Genomic DNA, 22,834 nt, shown 5'->3' with positions numbered 1-22,834 from the left:
GTCTTGGCTGTTGTAAATAGTGCTGCTATGAACATAGGGGTGCATGTGTCTTTTCAAATTATGGTTTTCTCCAGATATATCCCAGCAACTATACGCCAATAAAATGGATAACCTAGAAGAAATGGTATGCATTTATTCTTTAATGGAGAGATGCCGGTCCCACTCCAGACCTGTTCAGTCAGAATCAGGGGGCAGGAATCTGGGCGGGGAGCCCAAGCAGCTAAATAACAACAAGAACAACTCCGCAGGTGACCTGATAGCCAACGAGGGTCGCAAACTACTGATTCATGGGCTGCACTCAAGATTAATTTTGTTCAGAATGATGTATTTGAAAATACCTCTTACTTTGGTTTAAACAACTATTTGCTGTGGAAGAAACATATTAATGCATAATTAATAAATGAAGGAAATGTATTTACCCACAGCCTACATTGCACACTTTTTGACTTCCTCCTGTGTATCCTTGGTCTTGGATTTGAGTTAATCCTTTCCCCTACTGAATGGTGGTACGCGAAGCCTGTTTCTTACTAGGTTTGCTGAACTAGGCAAAGAGTAAGAGCAAGTAATAAGATAAGTAAAAAGACGGCTCACTGGAGCATTTCTTTTCCTTAAGAGACATTAAAAAAATTTTTTTTAATGTTAGGAATATGAAACACCGAAGTTTCTAGGAAGAAGAAACTTTATTCTTTCAGGTTTGATATATTTATTCAGAGGGTGATTCAACTACAGAATGAAGCATTTTTAGCATTATGAAATCCAATGTTTTAAAATCTTTTTCCTTGCAATTCGATTACTAATTTATAATCCTGAAGAAATTGTTTCATCTAAAGTTGTTCATGCGTTCAGGTCTTCTGCATGATGTCTGATGTGATCGGTAATAAAGGTTGCAATGTAGTAATAGCTATGATCACAATCCTCTAAAATAATATTTTATAATGGATTTAGGGGAAAGAAGGAGGGAGGGAAGAGAGTAAAAATTTGAGGACTTAGTAAGTGACATGTATTATCATCTTATTTACAAGCATAGAATTTTGAATTTGCTAACAACAAATCGAAACTTATCCTAGATAATACTTTTAAAGACGTCAGCTTTTTGGCATTTTTGAGTTCTAACAGCATGACCTACTGGCTTTTGCAGTTGAAGGTTAAAAACGTAACTTTAGTATCAGAATTAAATAATAAGGCAGAATCAAAATATTAGGTCACAGGCAATTTGTATTAATTAAATTCATTGGGAAGTGAGTTATAGTAAAGCCACAACACTGATTTCAGTAACTCAGTGGATATGGGAAGTGATTTCCTGACATGTGCTCATTTAGTTTTTGGGTCGTTGGTCCCTTGATTAATCTAAGGATTCTGTTTCACGTGCTACAAGCTTTTGCATCTAAGATGCTTGTATCTTATACATGGATGTATATATTAAGGAGGAAGATAAGATTGAACCAGCAGGTGTCAGCAAGAACCATAATAAAACCATCAGTCCTGATTATCTCAACCTTCGTTTTGTTACTTTTCAGTGATGCTTTAACATAAAACAACATTAAAGTGATTTTTCAGTAGACACTTATCTGCCTTGTAATGTAGAACCCTTCTTTCAGATGTTTTAGAGAACATGTCTGAAGCGTAACAACAGCTTTAAAAAGATTTAGTTCAAAGAAAGTGTTGTTTGCCAAATGCTGTGAACTTTTCTTCATTTCACTCTCTTCAAAAAATTCACCATAAATTATTCCATATCAAAAAAGTTTATATTTAACAGTTTAAATATTTCTCTGGCTATCTGTGTTCTGCTTTTTTCAGTACACCACTCCTATTGACTAGTCAACAACCATATGCATTTTATAGGAATAGGAATTCATTAACAACTCTCCTCATACTGAGTTTAATCGTTCAATGAAAATACAGCATTTATGTTCTCTCAGCATCCAATTACTTATTTTATTTTAGACCAATTCTAAGTCATTGAATTGTCAGGGGACAGTAATGTCTACATTTCCACAAAATTAAAAGGTTCAATACATTTCTCAATGTGCCATAATTTTTATTAGAAATTCTATCTCTTATTTCCTTCTTCCTCACATGATGACTTGACAAAAATACAAATACAAAAGGTAAACATGATACCATCTTTTGTGATGATTTTATTAGAGTAAACAAAAGAAGAATGAGTAAGGAGAACCTCACTGAGACCGCAAGGAGGTGTGTGGGAAGCAGGATGATTTCAGATACTTTTCGTTTTCTTATTATCATACCAAATAAAGACCTTCTATTTTACAAGCATCCTTATTAAAATCTAACGTTACCTGAGCAATCCCATTCCTAGATATTTACTCATGTGAAGTGAAAACTTACATGTGAACCTGTATGCAGATACTTATAGTGGCTTTATTTGTAATTGTCCCAAACTGGAAAACAATGCAAATGTACGTTAATTGGAGAGTGGATAAACAAGCAGTGATACTTCCATTATGGGCTGATGGAACTGTTCTAATTTTGATTCTGGTGGTAGTTACAAGACTAAATTTGTCAAAATGTATGGAAATTGAACAGGAAAATGGCAAGTTTTCTGTATATAAATTATACCATAATAAAAAGAAGTGCTAAAATAAATTTTGGACAAGATAAGTAGACTAGAAGAATAAAGATAAGGCTAATTTGTACTTTCCTTTTTCCAGACATTGTAATAGGAACCTTAACATGCTTTATCTCCATTTAACCTTCTTTTATATGTTGGTTTTCATGTATTCAATTCTAGATTTATTTTTAACTCTACAGTCACTTTTATCTATTGGTTCATGCCGATAATACTTACTTAAATGTCTGCCATTGCCTTTATTTATGATTCCTTCCTGCATCTTCCACCTTCTGTCTGAGAGCATTTTCATTCTGTCTTTTCTCTCTGCTGATTTTTGTTCATGTGGTCTTATTTGCTAGAGTGCCTAGTTATTTTTTATTATGCATTGGAGATTATATGTGTAAAATTGTTTGTAGCAGTAATTTGAAACCTAAGATATTCTCTTTCTCCAGAGTGTATGTTCATGTGTTTCTGCCAGGTACCTGGGGGTTTTAGCTATCAGAGATGACCTCAATCCAGTTTCAGGATTTCAGATGATTTAGTATTGTGAAGGTGTGTTTACCAGGGTTAAGGCTTTCAAGGTCCCAACCCAAATTGTGGGGCTGTTCCCCACAGCCCCTTGCTGAGACGTGGACTACACTTTCTCTAGTCCCAAGAGGCTGGAAGTGCTGTACAGCCTCTCGGCATCATAACTGCCCCTCCACAGGCAGTGCAAAAAATGCCCAGATATTAGACCCACTTCTCCTTGGTTTCCTTCATCCCTCAGACACTGGTCCTTTAATTCTTCCCTATTTCCACAGCTCCGTGATGCATTCAAGCAGATTGAAAAATATTTCTTTTGTGTAACTAACTGCCCTCAGAGGGGAGGGTTGGTCTGAATTATCCTTTTGCTATTATGGAAGCTACGTTTGCCTGTACTGTTTTTAATACCCATACATGTATACAGATGTGCTTTTCTTAAAAATAATTTTATTCTATTAGGCAACTTCCTGTTTTTGATTTAAAATATTATGAAATCATGCTAGAATCATAGATGACTATATATTTGCTATATGTTTAACTCTGTCCAGCCACCATGGGGATGCATAAAACAGATAATTTTCTACCCTTACTTGGCTGATATTTTGGCAAGATAATTAGCTTAAACAAATCACGACACAATTATCTACTTGTTACTGATAAGAACAGTATACTTTGAGTACATATAACATGGAAATTTGTCTCCAAATCTTGCTTTTTCACTTCACATTATACTGGGTACATCTTTAAATATCATTACAATTTTTAATAAACATTTGGTCAGTCTAGGGTTCTGTTTTGTATGTTTACTGTAATTTATTTAGACATTTTCATATTGTTGGACCATTATGTTGTTCCTAGTTTTCCTTTATGATAAATGCTTTTTAATAAACATTCTTGTATATAATCCAAAATTCACTCACTGATTTATTTCTTTAGGATAGAGTTGTGGGATTGAGAGTCTTGAGTAAAAGTGTATGAATGATTATTAATGTTTATTGCCATATTGCTTTCTAGAAAGGTTATTACACATATGTAAGCATTATGTATAATTTTTAAATATGTGTCATTTTGAAAGGTTATCAGGTGTATACTATTTCATTGTTGCTTAAATTTGTATTCTTTATCAGTGGTATTGAACATTTTTTATATTTATTTCTAATGTACATTTCTTTGTGCCTATAACTATTAACAAAAATAAGGCAGAACATTCTGCTTTATGAATGAAACTGTAGCGCTAGATTTAAACTAGAATTAGGTCTTCTACTGCTTCTTTTCCAGTGCTATAATTTTATTATTTTATACTTGGATTGCCATTTTTAACTTGTTCCTTTGTTGAGAATATTTTTTAAAAATTTCTGTAATGAGTAGCAGGAAGTAGCTTCCGGAGTCTTTAATAATATAGAAAAGTATGTGTTAGATAAGGAACGATATAGTTGATCATTGTTTATCTGAAATCTCTTGAGATTGGTATGTACATAGTTCAATATTTAGGATTTAGTACTGTGTCAAAACTGGTTGTTGAGAAACTGGATAGAATGATGAAATTATCAAAATATATGTTTGGAAACAGAAAGAGAAAGATTTTTAATGAATATAATCTATACATACCCATTGTTAGTTGAATTGCATTTACTTTAAGCTTTAAGTTAGAAGTTTAATTGAAAGATTGCAAGATTCACTGACCTTTAAGTCTTTATTGTTAAGTAATTTTTGTTGCAGAATGAAGGAAATATTTTTCTTTAGCTAAGCATTCTTTAATATTGACTATAGTTAAATTTTTTTATTTAATGGCTAGTTATAACTTTTTTGACCAAAATCACGATCACAAATAAAATGCACAAAATGATTTTCTTACAAATATCAATGCATATTTAAGTCTCATCTTTATTATTCTGTCATATGTTTAGTACTGTACTTTATAATTGACCAAAAAATCAGGTTACTGTTTTGAAATGTATGATTTTAAGGCAGTTTCTGTAAGAAATAATTAATTCATTGAGGATGTCTATAGACACAGAATAAAGCTCATTTTGTTGAAGATTTTGGCCAAGGTGAACATATTAACTGAGGTTATTCAATTCAAGTAATATTCAGAAAAAAAGTATAAATTTAGCATGATTTAATTTGCTTATAACTACCTCAGGGCTTTGTATTTTATAAGTTTATTAAAATATGGGAACTAGGAAAGGTATTGTTTTCATTTAAGGAATGGTGCTGTAAATGCTGTTTCAGTGTTCAAATTAAGATGGCTATCTAATACCTTGTCACTGAGGGCTATGTTATTATCGTTTATAGTATATATAGTATTTTGTATTTTACTTAATAATTTTCTTACCAGGGTCATGTGAATTATGAATTAGTCCACTGACAGACACAATTGCTTATAAATAAGTACTTTGTCACTGAGTTAGCTTTTATATCTGAAATTCAGATTCTTAATTTTGTAGTTTTCTTTTCTGCAAAATATGTGACTACACACAAGAATTGTTTTACTTTAATGTGTACTGAGATTGTGGATATATATGAAAATATTTGGAGTATTTAAATATCCATTCATGATAAAAAATTTCAACAAAGTTGGTATAGAGGAAACATACCTCAACATACTAAAGGCCATAATGACAAACCCACAGCTAACTTCATACTCAGTGGTGAAAAGCTGAAAGCTTTTCCTCTAAGATCAAAGACAAGACAATGCCCAGTCCTGCCATTTGTATTTAACATAATTTTGGAAATCCTAGCCACTGCTATCAGACAAGACAAAGAAATAGCATCCAAATTGGAAGGAAAGAAGTAATACTGCCATTGTTTGCAGATGACATGATACTATATATAGAAAACCCTAAAGTCTCTACCAAAAAATTATTAGAACTAATCAATGAATTTAGTAAAGTTGCAGGATACAAGATTAATATACAGAAGTCTATTGCATTTCTATACACTTAATAATGAAACTATCTTTAGATCAGAAAGAGAAATCAAGAAAACAATCCCATTTACAGTTGCATCAAAAAGAATAAAATACCTAGGAATAAATTTAAGCAGGTGAAAGATCTGTACTTGAAAAACTGTAAGATATTGATACAAGAAATTGAAGATGATACAAATAAATGGGAAGATACATCATATTCATGGATTGGAAGAATTAATATTGTTAAAATGTCCATACTACCCAAAGTGATCTACAGATTTAATTCAATCCTATATAAAATACCCATGACATTTTTCATAGAACTAGAACAAATAATTTTAAAATTTTCTGTGGAACCACAGAAGACCCCCAAATAGCCAAAGCATTCTTGAGAAAGAAACACAAAGCTGGAAGTATCATGCTTTCTGACTTCAGACTGTGCTACAAAGCTACAGAAGTCAAAACAGTATGGAACCGGCACAGAAACACACACATAGATCAATGGAATAGAATAGAAAGCCCAGAAATAAACCCATGCTCATATGGTCAATTAGTCTATGACAAAGGAGACAAGAATGCACAATGGGGGAAAGACAGTCTCTTTAATAAGTGGTGTTACAAAAACTGGACAGCTACATATAAATGAATGACATTAGAAAATTTTCTCACACAATATACAAAAATAAACTCAAAATAGATTAAAAAATGTAAGGCCTGAAAACATGAAACTCTTAGAAGAAAGCAGAGGCAGTGCATTCTTTGACATTGGTCTTGGCAGTATATTTTTTGATCTGTCTCCTTAGACAAGGGAAACAAAAGCTAAAATAAATGGAACCTAATCAAATTTAAAAGCTTTTGCATGGAGAAGGAAATCATCAACAAAATGAAAAGACAGCCTACTGAATGGAAGCAAATATATGCAAATGATACGTTTGGTAAGAGGTTAATCTCCAAAATATATAAAGAACTCATACAACTCAATATAAAAAAAAATCCAATTAAAAAAATGGGCAGGAGAACTGAATAGACAGAGAAGACATACAGATGGCCAACAGGCACATGAAAAGATACTCAATATCATTAATTATTGGGGAAATGCCAATCAAAATCACAATGAGATATCACCTCACACCTGTCAGAATAGGTGTCATTAAAAATACAAGAAATAACACAGGTTGGAGAGGATGTGGAGTAAAGGGAACCCTCGTGCATTGCTGGTGGGAATGTAAATTGGTGCAGCCACTATGGAAAATAGTATGGAGCTTCCTCAAAAAATTAAAAATAGAACTACCATATGATCCAGCAATTCAACTGCTAGGTATTTATCCAAAGGAAATGAAAACACTCATTTGAAAAGATGTATGTTCCCAAGTGTTCATAGCATTATTTAAAATAGTGAAGACATGGAAACAACCTAAGTTTCCATAACAAATGAATGGATAATGAAGGTGTGGCATATATACACAATAAAATATTAATGAGCCATAAAAACAGAATGAAATTTTACCATTTGTAACAACACGGATGTACAGAGAAAGACAACATGTAGACAGAGAAAGACAAATACTGTAGGTTTTCACTTGTATGTGGAATCTAAAAAAGAAAACAAACGAACCAATATAACAAAGCAGAAACAGACTCACAAACACAGAAAACAAACTAATAGTTAACCAGAGGGGAGAGGGGTGGGAGAGGGGGAGATAGGTAAAGGGAACAACTACTAGGTAAAAAATAAGTAAGTTACAAGGATGCAATGTACAGCAGAGGCACTGTAGTCAATATTTTATAATAACTTTGCATGGAGTATATTCTATAAAAATATCAAATTACTGTGTTGTATGCCCGAAACTAATATAATACTGTAAATCAATTATACTTCCATTTTAAAAAAGAGAACTGTTTTCAAACACATTGAAGAGCTTTAGCTAATAAAAATAATCGATATGAGAATTACAGGACAGTGTATTGAATTCCCCTTTCCTAAAGATTCTACTTGGCAAAATGTGGCTGTTATGAACTTTTTATATATGGCCTTTCTCCTAATAACTCACAGTTAGGTTTTTCTGTATCATTTTCATCCTGTACCCTGCTCTTCCTAACACCCACCCTATTTTGGTTTCTTCTCTATCAGTCTAGTTTGGATGGTGCTACTACTGTGCCCTGTGTCCTCCAACCTAATGATGACTTCTGGAGTTGTCTTTAACTTTCTAATCAGTCAGAAGTCCTACACGTCTAAACATAAGCCACTGTAAAATCTGTCCTCTGTTCCTGATTTTCCATTCATTCAGCAGATGTTTATTGGGTGCCCGTTATGTGCCAGGTTCTTGCTGGGGGAGTACAGCAGGGAACAAAATGATAAGGTCCTGCCTTTATGTTACCTGCCTTATAGCAGAGGAGATAAACAATAAACAAGTTTAAAAATGAACAAGATAATTATAAATTGCTATAATTGCTCCATAGGAATGAAAGGGTGATGATATGAAAGGTAAACAGGGAGGGCTGGGTCCTACTTTGGAGAGGATTGTTAAGGTAGGGACAGCGTACAAAGGCCCTGAAGCCAGGAAAGACTTAGAGGGTTTCAAGAGCAGAGGGGTTTTCATGTTGATGGCAGGTCATTAGTGGGAGAGACTAGGATGACCTGATGTGGGAGAGGGAGGCAAGAGATGCTTTACAGGGCCCTCCTGTATTTGGCAAGGAGTTGGGATTTTAGTCCAAGAGTAATGGGAGTGTCATGAAGTGACTTGTGTTTTTAAAATATTGGGGTGGCCAAAAAGTTCGTTCGGGTTTTCCTGTAAGATCGGAAATGCCACTGTGAAGAGAATGGTGGAAGAAGAGAGAACACTTCCTAGGCTATGAGAGTAATCTCTGGCGGAGATATAATGACACCTTATAGGGTTGTATTAGTGGCAGTAGAGAAGCATGGACAGATTTGAGATTTATTTTGGAAATAGAACAAATGGCACTTTCTGGTGTGTTGGAATGGGGAGCAGGGAGGTGAGGGGGAGGGAAGAATCACAGACGAATTCTAGGTTTTTGACTGGACCAGAGCTTCTGAAAGTGTGGTCTTTCGACTTCTGGGGATGGTGAGGGTCGGGGGTTGGGTGGGCTCCTTGAGGTTCATTCATGTGGTCTGCAAGAGCAAATGATTTTTGTAATATTAAGACATTATTTGTAAAAGCACTGATGCCTTAGCTTGAATCAGTGCGGCAGTACCAAACTACTAGTCTCTGTCTTCTCTACCCATATGGAATAGCACTAAAAAGTATGAGTTTCATTTTAAAGTGTACTTGATGAAGCAGTTAAAGAGTATTATTTTTATCACATTTCAACCTTTGAGTACAAGTCCCTTAATATGTGCAATGAAATGGGAAGTAGACTTTAAGCGCCATGGCAGCAAATCAAAGTTGTCTTGAGAAAAGCCTCTCTTCAGGTGTTGGAGGAGCAGCCTGACAGCTACTGTTTTCATGGGACACCGTTTTCTCTTGAAACAGCAACTGACATTCAAACCTAGGTGTTTTGTAGACATTTTCTTGAAAATTAAGTGCCGGTCATTTAAGGGAAATCAAGTGACATTGTTTGTTACTAATGATAAAATTCCAACTTTTAAAGTGAAAGTTGGAATTTTGGAAAAATTATATTCATCACCCTGTCCTTGGCATCTTCCTGGTATTTAAAGACTTCTGATGAGATTAGTGGTGATATTAATGAATGTGTTTTTGAATATTGTATAATGAAATGGTCAACATTTATAGAGGATCTGAGTAACTAAGGGAACTAAAATTTTCCAGATGACCAGTGCATGATCTTACAAAATCATGCATGAGTAAAAGATCTATTTAGAGGGCAAGAGAGACCATTGGATTTTCACATTACAGAGTACAAAAGTTCATTGGTAAGTTTTGACAGTCCACATTGCAGTTAACCTTTATGAATCTGCCACTTGTCAAGTTTGGTGTTAGTACTAAAGAAGAGTATCCAAGACAGGAATAAAGACGCAGACCTACTGGAGAACGGACTTGAGGGTATGGGGAGGGGGAAGGGTGAGCTGTGACAGGGCGAGAGAGAGTCATGGACATATACACACTAACAAACGTAGTAAGGTAGATAGCTAGTGGGAAGCAGCCGCATGGCACAGGGATATTGGCTCGGTGCTTTGCGACAGCCTGGAGGGGTGGGATAGGGAGGGTGGGAGGGAGGGAGACGTAAGAGGGAAGACATATGGGAACATATGTATATGTATAACTGATTCACTTTGTTATAAAGCAGAAACTAACACACCATTGTAAAATAATTATACCCCAATAAAGATGTTAAAAAATAAATAAAAAAATAAAGAATAGGAAAAAAAAAAGAGTATCCACAGGGATATCCACAGTGGGTATTAAAACACTCTATTTTCCAACTATACATCTGTGTAAGACCAGATTTTTAAAAATATACTTTAGCCAAAACAACATATCTCAACAAACTGAATGTAGAAGACAGACATTAAAGAAATTTACAAAATGTAAAACAATGTTTCTCTTCTAATTTTTGAAAAGTTAACTATTTTTCATAAAAATATGTTATTTATAAGCATGTAGTGATTGCTTTTATTTGTAAATGAATTAGTATGTATTTTAAACATTTCTCAGTTTTAATTTCTAATGTGGGAAATATTGATAGCCATGATCCACATGAACAAAAGGTCTTTGGGGTTCTCAGATAAAGAGGTCCTGAGACCCAAAAGTTTAAGAAGTTTGGGCTTGACCTACTGAGTAGATGGTGATACATGTAAAGAGATAAAGAAGATTAGAGAAGCTTGCCTTTTTTTTTTTTTTTTTTTGAAGAATGGGAGATGGAATCTTCTATTCAGGAATTGTGAAGATATCAGGTGGTCATTTGGATATTGGTGTTTGTGGCTCAGAGCTCAGAACAGATGCGTGTAGTAGACAGAAATTTCAGAGTAATCATACATGGTTAGTAATCAAAGTCATGGGACTGGATGGGTCGACTTGAGAGAATGTAGATTTAAAAAAAATAAAGATTCAAGTCATAGAGCACTCCAACATAAATGTTGGATAGCAAAAGGAACTTAGAAAAAGTAGCTATAATGTGGGAGAAAATCCAGGAGAATGTGGGACACAGAACGTTTCCAGAAAGTGAGATAGTTGTGTTGAAAGCTGGTTGAGGTGAAGTAAGAGACCTTGGTGAGGGCCCTTATCATCTCTTGTCTGGACTGCTGCAGTAGCTTCTTGACTGGTCTTGCTTGTGGTTGTGAGCCCCTCTACTCTGTCACAGAGCAAGAAAGGTTGTATTTCAAAAAATGAACTTCCCTCTCTTAGCTTCTTGAAACCCAGCATTAGCTCTCTGATACCAGCTGGATAAAGTAAATATCATAACAGCTTTCTCATGAGCGGACAGCTGTCTATGTTGTTAGCCTAACCTTCTGATATTAACTCCCTCCAGCTATCTCTCACCACCTGCCAACTTTAATTTTACTTATAAGATGTTGTGCTCTGCTTTTGGGTATTTTGATGTGTCCTTTCCTTTTCCCAGGTTTCCTCTCTTCATTGCCTCGTCTAAACCTTGTGAACTTCTCTTCTTTATTGAAAACCCGATTCAGGCAGCACCTTCTTTGGGCAGCCTTTTTTTATTGAAGATTGGTTGACAAATTTGTTGAATTTGATCATAATTTTACTCACCATTGATTTTAGACTTATTAAACTCTAGCAATTATTATTTGATGTTTTTATGACAGAGATACATTTATTCATTCATTAAATAAATATTTGCTCAGCACTCATTTTGTGCCAAGCATTGACCTAAGAACTGGGGGTACAGCCGTGGATGACACAGATCCTGTATCATGGAAATTATAATCTAGAAGACTGAATGCATGTTTAACATATTTATACATTAAATGTGTTTTTATTTCATTTGTGAGGAGATTAGTGGAAAGAGATAATACATAAATATATTTGGCCTTTGGAAATATGATGATATTAAATCAGTATACAAACATTGATATATTCTTATTCTGTAAAAGCATTAAGAATCCAGTGACACATGGAACCGCGTTAGATATTATGCAAAGAAAATTTTGTTGCGTTATTATTCATTGTATTACTAAGCTTATGTGCGACATGAGTATTTCATACAGAGTTTTATTTCTAAGCAGAGGCTCTTTGACCTCTGTCTGGGATACTGTAGAAGTGATTTCCCTGTTATGCAGATTGTTAGATTAAATCACTTCTAAGTTTCCTTTGATTTTTATGTTCTTTTTTGTGTTTTTTTGTTGTTGTTTTACTTTGGCTTCTTTTCTTCATAATTTTATTTGCTTAGACATTGTCACACATCAGGAGGTGTGATGAAACCCACTTTGTTATAATCTAGCATAACATTTCTCATAGTGTCTTCTCTTCTTAGGATTGGTCAAGCTGTGGGATATTAAAATATGTTACACAAAGAAAGCATTTTGTGCTTAAATAAGTTAAATATAAATGAAGTTGTTTTTTTTAACTGCAGGCCTGCTTGGGTCCTTTAGTAATATTTAGCTAATATTTACTATGATTTTCTAAGAGAGGTTCATATAGCGAGTAGTATTTCACAGAGGTCTTTGACCAGGAAACCTTTTTTTTATGAAGTGTCTTGGGAAACTATCTGTGGGACACTAGATGTGAAATGTTGATTTTAATGATTTAGATTTCTTTTTTTTTAAATTTAAGTCTTTATTCAGATGTTGTCTTGCTTAAAATGTAACAAAAAAAATGAAAATTTCTTGGTGTTCTGAAATGTGCAGTTTTGAGCAATAATCTGTCCTGCACTAGAATAATAGCAGTTAAGTTGTAAGATACCATTTTGGATGTGTAGTTGGTTTGTAATAGCTTTTCTTTTCCTAAGCTGGAGAAACTGTTTAATTTATACTGCCTTTTGCAAAAGTGTCCTTGTTGCTTATACACATTTTAAATAACCAATGTTGCCTTAATGTGTAGCCTTAAAGCATTGTCTGTTGATTGTTTAATGATTCAGATTTCACACTAAAATGTATTCTGATTCGTTACTGGGATTCTCTTTCTCCTTCCCCCTCCTCACTCCTCAAATCCAACACTATATAAAATTGAATCCAAAAATACATAAGTAGGATTATATATCATGACTAAATGGGGTCCATCCCAGAAATGAATACTGGCTTAGTGTTCACCAAAATGAATGTTCAAAATTTAAAATAAATGAACCACCAAAATTCAACATTTTAACAATTTAAAACATGTATAATCAGCTCAGACACAGAGGAAGAATTTGACAGAAATCTAACATCTATTCTTTATAAAATCTTTCAGCAAAGTAAGGATAGAAGGGCACTAGCTCAACCTGATAAATTAAGGGCATTTATGAAAAATGTACACCTTACATTATACTTAATGGTAAATTGCTGAATGCTTTCCTCCTCAGATAGGAATAAGAAAATGATGTCTCTGCTTCTATTCATTGTACTGGAGGTTCTAGCCATTGCAATAAGGCAAGAAACTACAAAAAATCTACTTGAACCAATAAGAGAGTTTAACAAGTTTGCAAGATAAAAGGTCAATATACAGAAATCAGTTGTAGTTCTGTATGCTATCAGAACAGTGAAATAAAAAACACCTACCATTAACAATAGTATCAAAAAATATAATATACTTAGGAAATAACCTGAAAAAACATGTGAAAGGCCAGTATTGAAACTGAAAACCATTACTGAAAGAAATTAAACCTAAAATAAATGAGATATCCTGTATTCATGGGTCTGAAGACCCAATATTATTAAATGTCAGTTTTCTCCAAATTGATCTATAGGGTTCATGTACTTGTAATCAAAATCTCAATAGACTTTTTTTTTTAAATAGAAACAAACAGGCTGGTTCTAAAATTTATATTAAAATCATATATGTGATTAAGCATGTAACAAGACTTTATAATAAACCTACACCATACACTGCTATATTATATATATGTGTGCAGTCATTTGATACATGATGAAAATGATATAGTAGCACTGTAATGGGGTGTGGGGTAAAGGACAGTCTTTGCAGTATATGATTTGAAACCAGTTGGATAGCCATATGGAAAAACAAACTAAATATTGACTTCACCATATATTGTACAAGACTTTAATTCCAGATCAATTGCAAATTTAGATATGAAAGCCAAAGCAATAAAGCTTACATTGAAAGATAATGTATGAGAATTTAGAGTAGGGAAATAATTCTTAAATTATTAAGCATTTTGTACACAGAAGCATTAACCATAAAGGAAAAGATTGATCAATTAGAACATATTAAATTTATGAATTTCTGTTCATAAGTTAATTAAAAGATGCCATTGGGAAGGTTTTCTATAAGATGGTAAAAAATATTTGCAATACAAATAACCCATGTCTAGAATATTTTTATTGCTTTTTAAAGGGTATAATGAAGTGAAAATGTGTTTTAATTTCTGTCTGTTGATCCTATTTAAATGGACCCTAGTTTTTTAACCCACAAGATTTTAGTTATAAAATTACACTTATGAAGAACCTAGAGATACTTGGTGTTGTGTAGAATCAGTGCAGAAGTGGCTCCTGGACAGGGGTGTCAGCTGTGTTTATAGTTCAGTTCTTGAGCCTTGTGCAGGACTTGGCGTATGCTTGGTCTTCAGCCTGTGTTTACTGAATTAATGGGTGGATGTTTTGTAATTACAAAAAAATATGTATAAAAGAGTAAACACCCTCATATGAGGACAGGCCTTTTAAGTTTAAACCTAAAAATCACAGTAAGCATTATAGTTGGACATGAAGAACCAAAGTGCTAACATTTTTAGAACATGAAGATGAAGTGCATTTTAGGAATGTAAAATGTTAGCCACAATTCTGGGAAGCTTACCGTGGTTATTATCTTCTCACGTCAGGGAGGGAGAGGGGATGCCTCTTTGATCTATAAGATGTAATGGAGAAGAGAGAATTTCATCTCACAAAACGGGATTTTCTAAGCATAACATGCTACTTTTGATAAGAATTAGCTGAGATAGTGAATATTTGTGTTAGCTAAGCAGAGCTTGGATTTAGCGAATGGCAGATAAGAGTATAGAGTGTCTTAATGGACATTTTTGAAGCATTAGGTTCATCTCAAGTATGTATTGGTAATGATTGCATTATTTAAATTTCAACTTTACATTTTTTGCAGAGTTCTGAAGTTCCTGTTGCTTCAGACGATGGATGAGCAATCACAAGGGATGCAAGGACCACCTGTTCCTCAGTTCCAACCGCAGGTAATTTGTTCTCATAAATGCAGCCGTAAGAGTGTGTGTGTGTGTGAGAGAGTGTGTGTGTGTGTGTGTGTGTGTGTGTAGACATAGATGTACATGCAGTGAGGAAGGAAGTAGTACATGTACAGTCCCTTTAGGAAATAAAGTAGCCAAAAATGCTAGTATGAATTTCCAAGCTTCAATCAGGATTGTTTTTATTATAAAATACTGTTTTAGAATATTTAGTTCTCATGTACAAATATGAAAAAAGAGGGGGGGCAGCTTTAGCTTTTAACTTGAATTGAATGACCTACAGGCTTTGGAAGCTAATGTTTGGCTCAGAGAGGAAGAGAAAAGGCAAGGCGGCGCCTGTGTGTCTAGTGCCTGTCTCTGCTCTGGCTGGTCCTGCATTGCCCACGACTGCCTTCTGTTACTGTCACTTTTCTTATTTTCTCTGAGTAGCAGTGTGTTTCCCCTGTTACGTAGTTGCTCGTTTTTTTTATAGCATGAAATGAAGTTAAAGGAATGTTTCAGCAAAACATGTCCACACACTATAGAAGTTAATTACCTAGCATGCTGTGTTCTCCATGGATGCTTACCCTAAAGCCCGATGCATGATGACGTGTCTAAAATAACATTCATCCCTGCACAGAGGCAGCAGTTCGTTTCTGTTGTTGTTATTAATAAATACCGTGTTTTTTCAGTTTGGTGTTGGAGACCTTCTACAGTGTCCCAAATTTACTGTGCTAGCCTTGTCCAAGTTTTGCTTGATCGTATTTCTGGAAATGAAGAATTGGTAGATGTACTTTCGTGGTATCTTTGTCTGGTGTTGGTATCAGAGTGATGGTGGCCTCATAGAATGAGTTTGGGAGTGTTCCTTCCTCTGCAGTTTTTTGGGAATAGTTTCAGAAGGATAGGTGTTAACTCATCTCTAAATATTTGGTAGAACTCGCCTGTGAAGCCATCTGGTCCTGGACTTCGTTTGTTGGGAGTTTTTAAATCACAGATTCAATTTCAGTACTTGTAATTGGTCTGTTATAGATGTTATTTCAAATGAGTTCTGTAGTCAGATAAGTTTGGGAGACTTGGATTTACACAGCTGCTTCATGACAGTACTTTCTCAGAGCCTTCCCTGTATTATTGGGGTGCACTGTGAACTTCCTGGAGGGGGTTTTGGGGTGTAGTGTTTTCCAGACTTATTTGACCACGGGATCCTTTTTGTTTAAGCACATTTATTGGCTTCTCTCAGAATCCATGTCTGTGAGGCACAGTGCAGGGAAATACTGCCTACAGAATAAACTATCTTTTCTGCCTCTGTGACTTTTTTCATCTTGTACCCTCATATTCCTCTCCAGTTTTTGAAATCCTGCCCACCCTTTAAGGACCATCTAAAATGCCATCTCCACTATGAAGCTTTTTCTGATTTTGTGAATATAATATTTTTTCCTTGGAAACGTGATGGTGCATCCTTTGTATGTCTCTTCTGGTATTTCTGAGGCCTTTGTGTCATTTTACATAGGCATTTTCCTTATCTTTGCTGTTGGGTTAAACTCTCCTTGAGGATTTATACTGTGTCTTACTTTCTTTGGATGCCCTGTGATAATGCAGCTCCCCACATGAAGCAGGGTCTCAATAAGAATGTGTGACTGAAACCAACCAGGGACTCCTTCAAATGAACATGTTTAAATTAGCCCTTTACCCAATTGAATTTTACATTGTTTTCTTTGTTACACCCGTCTGAATCCTCTGTACCGTATTCAGAAAAGAGACCCTTTAGAGCTTAGAGTAAGGCCAATATTTTAATTTCAAGATGACTGTTTTTTATTTTTTAGATCTACCATCTATATTTTGTGTATGGTCATAAATTATCAAGATTATAGTAAGCAGTTTCTGTCTATTAGATACAGACGTATCTTAGTGCTAGTTTTACACACATACATAGATACTGTGGGTCCGTATTATATTGTTTCTAGTGAAGACAGTAAGAGAAGCACTTCTAAAATTAGGTAGTTCATGTCATGATTTTGAAATTCTGTTTTGAACAGTCCTAAATTTCAAAGGAAAAAAAAATGAGCACTTTCATTTTTGCCTTCTACTGACTCACCAGCCAGGAAAGTCATGGTTTCCTGGGACCATGCAGCATACATTTCAGAACCACGTCTGTGGTTCTGCATCTCTTTTCACACAGTTCCCTTCATCTCTGCCTCCTGCTGCTGCTCCCAGGGGTGGGGGAAAGAGGGAGGGTTTTTCCTGTCTCTGCGTCCAGACTGATGGTGTGAGATTACCTGACAAGAGTTTACAGGCGTTATTGCTTATTAAGTCTTTGAAAAGTGTTACTGCTCTCAGTAGCATGATTTTTAAAGGCTGGCAAAGGACAGGCTCTGCTAGGGGCTGACAACCTTCTTTTGTTTTGTTCCACACCATTGGCCTGAATAACGGGGTGATATGGCAACATATGGTTAGCTGAGTGACTCCTACTTTTGTGATGCTAATACGTGTCTGGACATAAACCGAAAACGAAGTCAACTTTCTAAGTGTCAAATACCAATCCCCTGTATAATGACAAGTGATGTATATTCTTGGCATATCTTTCTTTTTCTTGTTCTGAGATGAATACTCTAACCCCGTAATGTGTAATATGTGGTCTCACATATTACTGTGAGAGCTCCTTTTTCTTTAGTACTGTGTGAGGTTCCTTTTTTATAAGCTTCAGGATGTGAGATTTATGTATCTCTATTAATTTTTTTGTGTGTATTGTCATTCTCTTGAACTTAGGGACATTTTTTTTCTATCAGCTTCCTTTTCCTTCCCTTTTTCCTTTGATTCCTCTACTAAAGCCAGAAAGTACTGAAAGGATGTTTTGACTAGATTTGTATGCTGTTGGACTCTTGTTGGTGGAACAATGGATTTAGCTTAATTTAAAAAAGAAAATTCAGACTATATAAAAGATGGTGACAGAGAAATAGGAAAATACTAAACTATTTTAGTATGAGACTAATTTTAAACAATGGGGGCTTCCCTGGTGGCGCAGTGGTTGAGAGTCCGCCTGCCGATGCAGGGGACACGGGTTCGGGCCCCGGTCCGGGAAGATCCCACGTGCCGTGGAGCAGCTGGACCCGTGAGCCATGGCCGCTGTGCCTGCGCGTCCGGAGCCTGTGCTCCGCAACGGGAGAGGCCACGACAGTGAGAGGCCCGCGTACCGCAAAAAAAAAAAAAAAAAAGATTAAAAAAATAATAAAAAAAACAATGAAAGTTTGCAACTAACATTTTTTGAGTATTTTGATTTCTGATCATTGAGTGAAGAGCACTATGGTACATTCACTTTTTATCATAAAGATAAATGTAAAACAATTATAATCAGAGCACAATTTTAAGAATTTATGGGAGTGATTAGAAGGGAGGATTAATTTTAATTATGATAATCACCAGGACTTAGGTTATAGTTATTATTTGTAAATTTGAAGTTATCTAGTGTAACGCTTTGGCTACCTGTGAAAGAGGGAAAGCTTCCCAGATCTACAGGTAGGAAAATAGACGGTCCTCGTCTTTATTGCTTGGAAGGTATGAGAACCTTGTCTGGGAGTCTTCCAACCCAAGCAGTAAGGTAGATCAGCCATTCCTTTAAGCTTCCTGGTGGCCCAAATTATTTGCAGCCCCCCTGTGCTTTTGCATCCCTGTGAAGCGAGGTGTAGGGATGAGAGGAAGCTAACCTTGTAGCATGTTTGGGGTAGTGATCTGGGTGCTTTGTGGGCCAGAGCGACGTTGCCCCCAGTGGACTGTGTTGAGTGGGATGAGTTTTGGACATGATGATTATATCACCTTCCCCTGTCTTTAGCTCATCTTACAGAATCACTTTATGAATTAAGGGTCATCATGTAGTTTACTTCTTTTGATAAATTGATTTTGCCAAGGTGTTTGTTGTAAGTAGCATTGAGTACAGCTTCTGTTCTTTGAATTGTTTATAGAAATTTCGGTGTGGTGTTCCGCCTTTGACAGTTGCCTTCAGTGAATGACTTTAGGTGCAGGAGAATGAACAGCAGCTGTTCTGAGGAAAGCAGGCTTGCGCCGTGGTTTCAGTTCACGACGTCTCGTATCTCTGCTCTCCCCAAACCCCCAGCACTGTCTCCCCCGTCCTCACACTTAGCTGATGCCCTTGCTTCCTGTTTCACTTGAAAACACCGTAACAGTCAGAAGAGAACTTCCACCGACTTCTCCCAGACATGTAGTCACATGACTGGCCTTTTCTGTCACCAGATGAACCAGCCACACTGTGCCCAAGGCCAGCACGCCCCTGACCACTGGATCCCACCCACCCCCTGTTCCTATTGGCCCCTCTCTGCGGGCCCTTCACTAGCACACCATCGCGTGGTTCTCTCCTCCGTCTCAACAATAAACCGTGACCTGCTCGGGTCCTTGGACTCTTTAATCAATAGAAATTGGTAGGAGGCCAGATGAGAGATCCAGGCAAGGCTTTATTGAGACTCGTGCCACAGCGGGGTGGGGCTGGGGGTGGAAACGAGCAGTAGGTGCCCTTGCTTGCTCCCCGAGGGGGCTTGAGCTGGTTCATCAAACGGGCTGAGGGCGGGGTGGGTCTGGCAGGAGGCCTGGCTTAGGTGGGCTGCTCGCCCTCTGGGTGGTGCTGTGTGCAGGGATCTCGTGCAGGACCCTGCTTTTGCTCCTGGCACCTCAGAAGGGGCCGCTGGTTTGGGGCCTGTGTGTACCTTATTGTTCATAACTGCCCGACTGCACATGCGTGCAGTTATTTTTAGTCCATAATGGTTTCTTTATATCCTGTTGCCCAGGTGCAAGTGCAAGCACTCAGGTAGAGGGTCCCCTGTCACAGCCCATCTCAAAACCAAAACAAGTCCAAACCAAAAACCAGCTTTTAAAGTCCTTCTTTTCTCCAGCTGTTAACTAACCTATTTCTCTGCTGCCTTTTATCGCTAATTCTTAGCTTTATTTGTAGGTTTGTCTCCCGTTTCCCCCTTCGCTCTCTGAAATGTGCTCCAGTTAAGCCTTCTCCCCACCCTCCCGGCTAGACTGCCTTGTCATGGTCCCAGCTATGCGCAGGTGCTCCGTCCCTGGTCAGCTCTCAGGCCTCGTCCTCCTTGGCTCATCAGCTGCATTCAGTAGTCGATGGTACTCTCTTCTTTGAAACCTGTTCATTGCTCAGCTTCCAAGAACCTTGTTTTTCTCGTCTTACTGGTCCATCGTTTGCTGATTTCTCCTCACCTCCTGGACCTCTTAACAATAGAGGGCTTCAAGGCTTGAGACCTCTTTCTGTCTATATCCCTGCTTGGAGATTCTTCCAGTTTTGTGATTCTAAGTATGATCCATATGCTGGTGACTCTCACATTTATATCTCAGCCTGGACCTCTGTCCTGAATTCCAGACTCATGTATCCAGTTGCCTGCTTGACCTCAAATTTGTATGTCTCAAAGCGAGCACATGTGAAGCTGAACTCTGAATGGTCCCCCCCAACCCTTCTGTCTGCAGGCCTCTCTGTCACAGTTGGTGGCAGGTCCATCCTTCCCTTGCCCAGGCTGAAGCTCCTGGAGACGTCCCTGGCTTCTTCCAGCTCTCTCGTGTTGTGTCTCACCTGTTCCCAGACCCCACAGCTCCATCTTTAACACACAGTTAGAATTGGGATACTTCTTGCCTCCTCTGCTGCTACTACTGTGGTCCAAGTAATTTTACTTTTTCACCAAACTTATTTCAGTAGCTTCCCAGCCTCCATCCTTGCCTCCCTTCAGCCTGCTCTCAATACAAAATTATATAAACTTTAAATGTAAAATACAGAATTTCAGTCAAGTTGTGTCTGTTTAAAACCTTCTAGCAGTTTCTCATAGGCTTACTCACTCATCATCTTCCAGGGTATACTTAACTATCACCTTCTTTGATCATTTAATGAAAATGGAACCTTCACACCCACCAGTAAGCCTTTGCTGCCATATTTTTCTGCGTAGAATTGATTGCCTTTTCACTTTTTCATTGTCTGTCTGCTTTCTCTAGAGTATAGGCTTCATCCTGAGACCCCAGAGTGGTACCTAGGGCACGTAGTAGGCATTCAGTAAATGCTTGTTGAAGACAAACTGGGTGTCAGATCAACCCATTCTCCATCTTTTCAAGCACCACCTTTTAAATGAATATTAAGATACATAAATGTCTTTGGAATTTCTCTTCCTGGCACAAGTTCAAGCAGTGGCCTGTGCCTTGGTACCTACATCAAAAATACGATAGGAAGCCATTCCTGGCAACGCTTTGTTAGACCGAGGTGTGAGAGACCAGCCTGCGCCGAAGCAGGGAAGAAGAGCTCAGAGAAAAAGAAAGAAATTTTCTCCAGGACAGGTTTCCACATCTTTGTGAGCCCAGAAGTCAGGTGTGGCCTAAGATGTCTGAACTCTTAATTTACCATTTTTGTTTCTCTTGGGTAACAGTCTATATACAAAAGTAAATGTATATTAAATGGTTTATTAAAAAACACATCCTCCATTTCTTATGGACTTCTTTTCACCTCCTTGGTTTAGCTGGAACAGACCTCTTTCCCCCAAGGACACTGTTTCCCGTTACCCTCTCAGTGGAGGCTGCCGGTTCTCTAATAACCCCACGCCGTGAGGATCGGGGGTCGGATGGCAGCCTGTCTGTCCACAGAGCCTCTTCCAGACCATGATTCCTCCTTGTTCTTGGGGTAGGGAGGCCTGAAACCTGCTGCGTCAAGGCTCTGCCACCCTAAGAAAGGGCGTTCACCTTCCCTGTCGCTGTTGTCTCCTGACCTCTTCGTGACCCCTCGCACTACTTGGACACTTGGCCCCTGGCTTTTGTCCAGGGCAGTAGCCCTGCTGCTGCTATCAGTACATGCTTCTGATTGAGTTCTTACAGCACACCCACCCTGTGCAAAGCATTGTGAATGTGTGTGTCATTTATTCCTAACGCAAGCTGTAGGAGGCGTTATCTGTCACACTTCACAAATGAAGAGGCCGAGGCTCAGACCAATGAACTAACTCACCCTTGGTCACGTAGCTGGTAAGTGGCGGGGCTGGGATTGGCACCGGGTCTGTCTCACTCTTTAGAGTGAGCTTTTAGAAAAAGCTCCCCATCCATTTCCTGGCCAGTCTGATCTTCTCAATCACCGTGACTCTTGATATTTTTATAGGTACCTCAAGCTCCTACTCTTCAAGATGGAATTTATTATTTCCTGCCCAAGATTGTCCTTTTGCCTGTGACTGTTAGCACCGTCCATCTAGTCGTCCAAACTACAAACAAGCAAATCGCATACTTTATATTAGGCAGTTTTCCTCTTGTCTAGATTTTACTCCCTAAATAGCTCTTGAATCTGCTCATTCTCTACATCCTGACTGTAACTACTGTAGTTTATTTAGATCACTGCCACCTTTTGCCTGGATTATCGCAGAAGCTTCTGAACTGATCTCTTTACCTCTCATTTTACCATTTCTAGTTCATTCTTTACATTGTAGCAAAAGTCATCTTTCCAAAGTGTACTTTTTATCGTATCACTTCCTAAAAGCACCGGTTTCTATGGCTTTTAGGGTGGATTCTACATTTCCTTGTGTGTTGTAGAGGGTCTT

At 37.2% G+C, this 22,834-nt stretch overlaps 1 protein-coding gene across 14 annotated transcripts in view; it reads left to right on the top strand.

Moving 5' to 3' along the window:
• Window positions 1-22,834, top strand: part of NEK7 (NIMA related kinase 7) — a 149,538-nt gene that overhangs the window by 38,206 nt on the left and 88,498 nt on the right. For all 14 annotated transcript variants that reach the window (XR_003436118.1, XR_003436117.1, XR_003436119.1 and 11 more), the window contains exon 2: window positions 15,188-15,272. Coding sequence is in view for 10 of the 14 variants with exons in the window: in XM_027122117.1 (XP_026977918.1) it covers window positions 15,216-15,272 (57 nt within the window). In the remaining 4 variants the exon portion in view is untranslated. The remainder of the gene's footprint in view (window positions 1-15,187; window positions 15,273-22,834) is intronic.

The sequence above is a fragment of the Aethalodelphis obliquidens genome, unplaced genomic scaffold (assembly GCF_003676395.1).
Source record: "Aethalodelphis obliquidens isolate GAN/ISIS:26980383/991018 unplaced genomic scaffold, ASM367639v1 scaffold24, whole genome shotgun sequence".
Taxonomy (NCBI): Eukaryota; Metazoa; Chordata; class Mammalia; order Artiodactyla; family Delphinidae; genus Aethalodelphis; species Aethalodelphis obliquidens.
The sequence above is the reverse complement of the archived record's forward strand: the minus strand, read 5'-3'. Positions and strand labels throughout refer to the sequence as shown.